At 35.8% G+C, this 2,679-nt stretch overlaps 1 protein-coding gene across 1 annotated transcript in view; it reads left to right on the forward strand.

Annotated features, from left to right (window-relative positions):
• Nucleotides 1–2,670, forward strand: part of LOC118741488 — a gene marked incomplete at its 3' end in the record, with an annotated part of 16,880 nt that extends 14,210 nt beyond the window's left edge. Inside the window, exon 2 of the mRNA XM_036473489.1 lies at nt 1,056–2,670. Within this exon, the coding sequence (XP_036329382.1) occupies nt 1,056–2,670 (1,615 nt within the window). The remainder of the gene's footprint in view (nt 1–1,055) is intronic.
• Nucleotides 2,671–2,679: the final 9 nt, after the last annotated feature.

A 2,679-nucleotide genomic window follows, 5' to 3' on the forward strand; every position in this document is an offset into this window, starting at 1 on the left:
CGAACCAACGATCCCACTGACTCAGCCAGTTGCCTATGCACCGTGCTTGTTATATATTGGCATATTATGCTAAATTTCTATAATTTCTATAATTTATGACTGTTCCAAAACTGGATGAATTGTGCCAAAAGTGCCTCTGAGAATGAAAATGCCATAAATTACAGTATTGTGCATACTTTTCCATCACTGATCGAAATCCATTTTTTTGTTTAACAAAAAAACGTTTAAAGATATGACCAATAAAGTTAGAGGGATATGACGAATAAAAATTTTATTTCTGCTAGGGGCGTGCACTTTATCTTTAAAAGTAATAATATTAATAATGTTTCCCCCAGGGCTCACATTAAACTGCTGTAAAAATTACATAAAGATCGGTTTAGTACTTTGCCATTAGGCATTTTTTTCCATCGCGATATTTTTCTTAAGATTGCTTTTAAACGAAATTTTAACGCAAATCAAACAAGAATGTTATGTCGAATATACTTTATATTTTGACTTCAGTGCCAATTCGGGGCCATTTTTTGGAAATCTATGTCTTAGTATGTTTCAACTACATACGGTTTTTCAAAATACCTCGACCCTGGCGCCACCTAGCAAGACCATTTTTTCGCAAAAATCTTTATGCTTACATAACCAGTATGTATTTAAAAAGCGTAAAAATTAGCCCGTATATACATATGTTAGATTAGACTTTTATTTTTTTGTTTGCGGTAGACCTTCCGATGAAATGAACCCATATGCAACAATCTTTCATTTCTGGTTGATTCAGGCACACCGTGTACGTATAACGAATGTTCAATTTTTTTTGAACGTACATATGAACAACAAAAATTATTAATAATCAATGGTAATTCTTAGCCACTTAGAAAATCTGATTAAAAAATTCCAAATTTATGTTTTTGTAAATTAGCTAAAAAAAAAATTTCTTAAAAGTTCTATTGCACTCATTGCGAAACCACATAGGGCATTTTGACTGACAGTCACTGTGTTTATTAGTATTCCTAAATTTTCAGCATTATTAATACTTGCTCCCACTTTCTTTTGATTTTTTATAGACAAAAATATCTTTTGGATCCAAAGTATATGACAAAGCGAGACATGCAACACTATTATCGCTACTACCACAGCGCAGCAAAAGGTCAGCGAAAATGCAGAAAAGTTATTTTCCTCGTGTTTTGTGTTTGTTCTGTCGCTTACTTGTTCGTTGACTATAATCTGCGTTCAAAAATCATTCAGCTTCGTGATCGCTTCGAGTTTTTAGCTCGTGTTGACGCCGACTATAATGTTACACAAGCATACTTTGTGAATACGCCAGGTTGTCATATGCCATATTTCGACGTCACCAATTATCGAATTCTACAATACATGGGTGCGCCCCCCAATCTGACCTGTGAGAAAGCACTTACTAGCACAAGCGAAATCGGTTCTCGTTTGTGGTGGACAATGACGGATGAGGAATTGATGCACCGTTACAAGATAAACGATACCAAAAGGATCAAGTGTCATTATGCTTCACTCAAACGCAATCATTCATTAACAAACAGTACTTTCGAAGGAGCAGTTCCATTTAAATTGGCTTACAATCAATCAATCGAAATTTCTCCTGAGACTGAATGGATAAGAGTTCGTTGTTCGCATAGCAAAAAAAAATACTTTTACGAAGATTACCATTTTTTTGCTTTAGATAAAAGAAAGCCCACGGAGAGTATACAAGCAAGGTCAGAAAAAATTTCCGAAAATAAACGGCTTCGAAACATAAGAAATGAAGAAAAATTAAATGTTATCTCAAATGCTAATAATGACGGCAAGTATGAACCTAGTGAACATACACAAAAACTGTCGGTAATGCTTCTTGGTATCGGTAGTGTATCACATTTAAATTTTTTGCGGCACATGAAACGCACCGCTGCTTATATTCGCAAACGTCTTGATTTTGTCGAGTTCTGGGGTTTTAATAAAGTAGGTGACAATGCCTACACTAATCTAATTCCACTTCTTACTGGCCTGGCGGCAGATGAACTGAAATTATCTTGCATGCGGCCGAGGGAATTACAATATGTAGATTATTGTCCATTTATTTGGAAACGATTTAAGGGAACTGGATATATGACGGCTTTCCTTGAGGATGTGGGCAAAACTAGTTTATTTAGCGCGAACACAATCTTCAAACATAATCCAACCGATTATTATATGCGACCTATTGTTATGGAAATGGAGAACAACATTGGCTACTATTACTCAGTAAATGTTGATTTATGTATGGGAGGACGTCGCACCGTTGATTTAGTACTTGAAATGATCCATAAACTAATACCCTATCTTCAAACTGACGACTTCTTTTCTCTGTTTTGGTTAGTATCTATGACTCATGATTTCATATATATGCCAAAACTTCTAGACAAGGATTTTGTTAGCTTGTTCGAGCGTTTTCAAGCCTCTGGTATTCTGAATAAAACAATCATTCTCTTATTGAGTGACCAGGGTATGCGCTGGGGCTCGTTTCGTCGAACTTACCAAGGCATGATGGAAGAACGCCAACCCTTGCTCGTTGCCATTTATCCATCTTGGTTTAAACAAAAATACCCCGAAGCCGTTGCCAATTTGGAAATCAACTCGAAGCGATTAACGACGTCCTATGACGTATATGCCACTATATTGGATCTTCTGAATTTAAACAAT

The sequence above is a fragment of the Rhagoletis pomonella genome, unplaced genomic scaffold (assembly GCF_013731165.1).
Source record: "Rhagoletis pomonella isolate Grant_MI unplaced genomic scaffold, Rhpom_1.0 Rhpom_scaffold_00006, whole genome shotgun sequence".
In the NCBI taxonomy this organism is placed as follows: Eukaryota; Metazoa; Arthropoda; class Insecta; order Diptera; family Tephritidae; genus Rhagoletis; species Rhagoletis pomonella.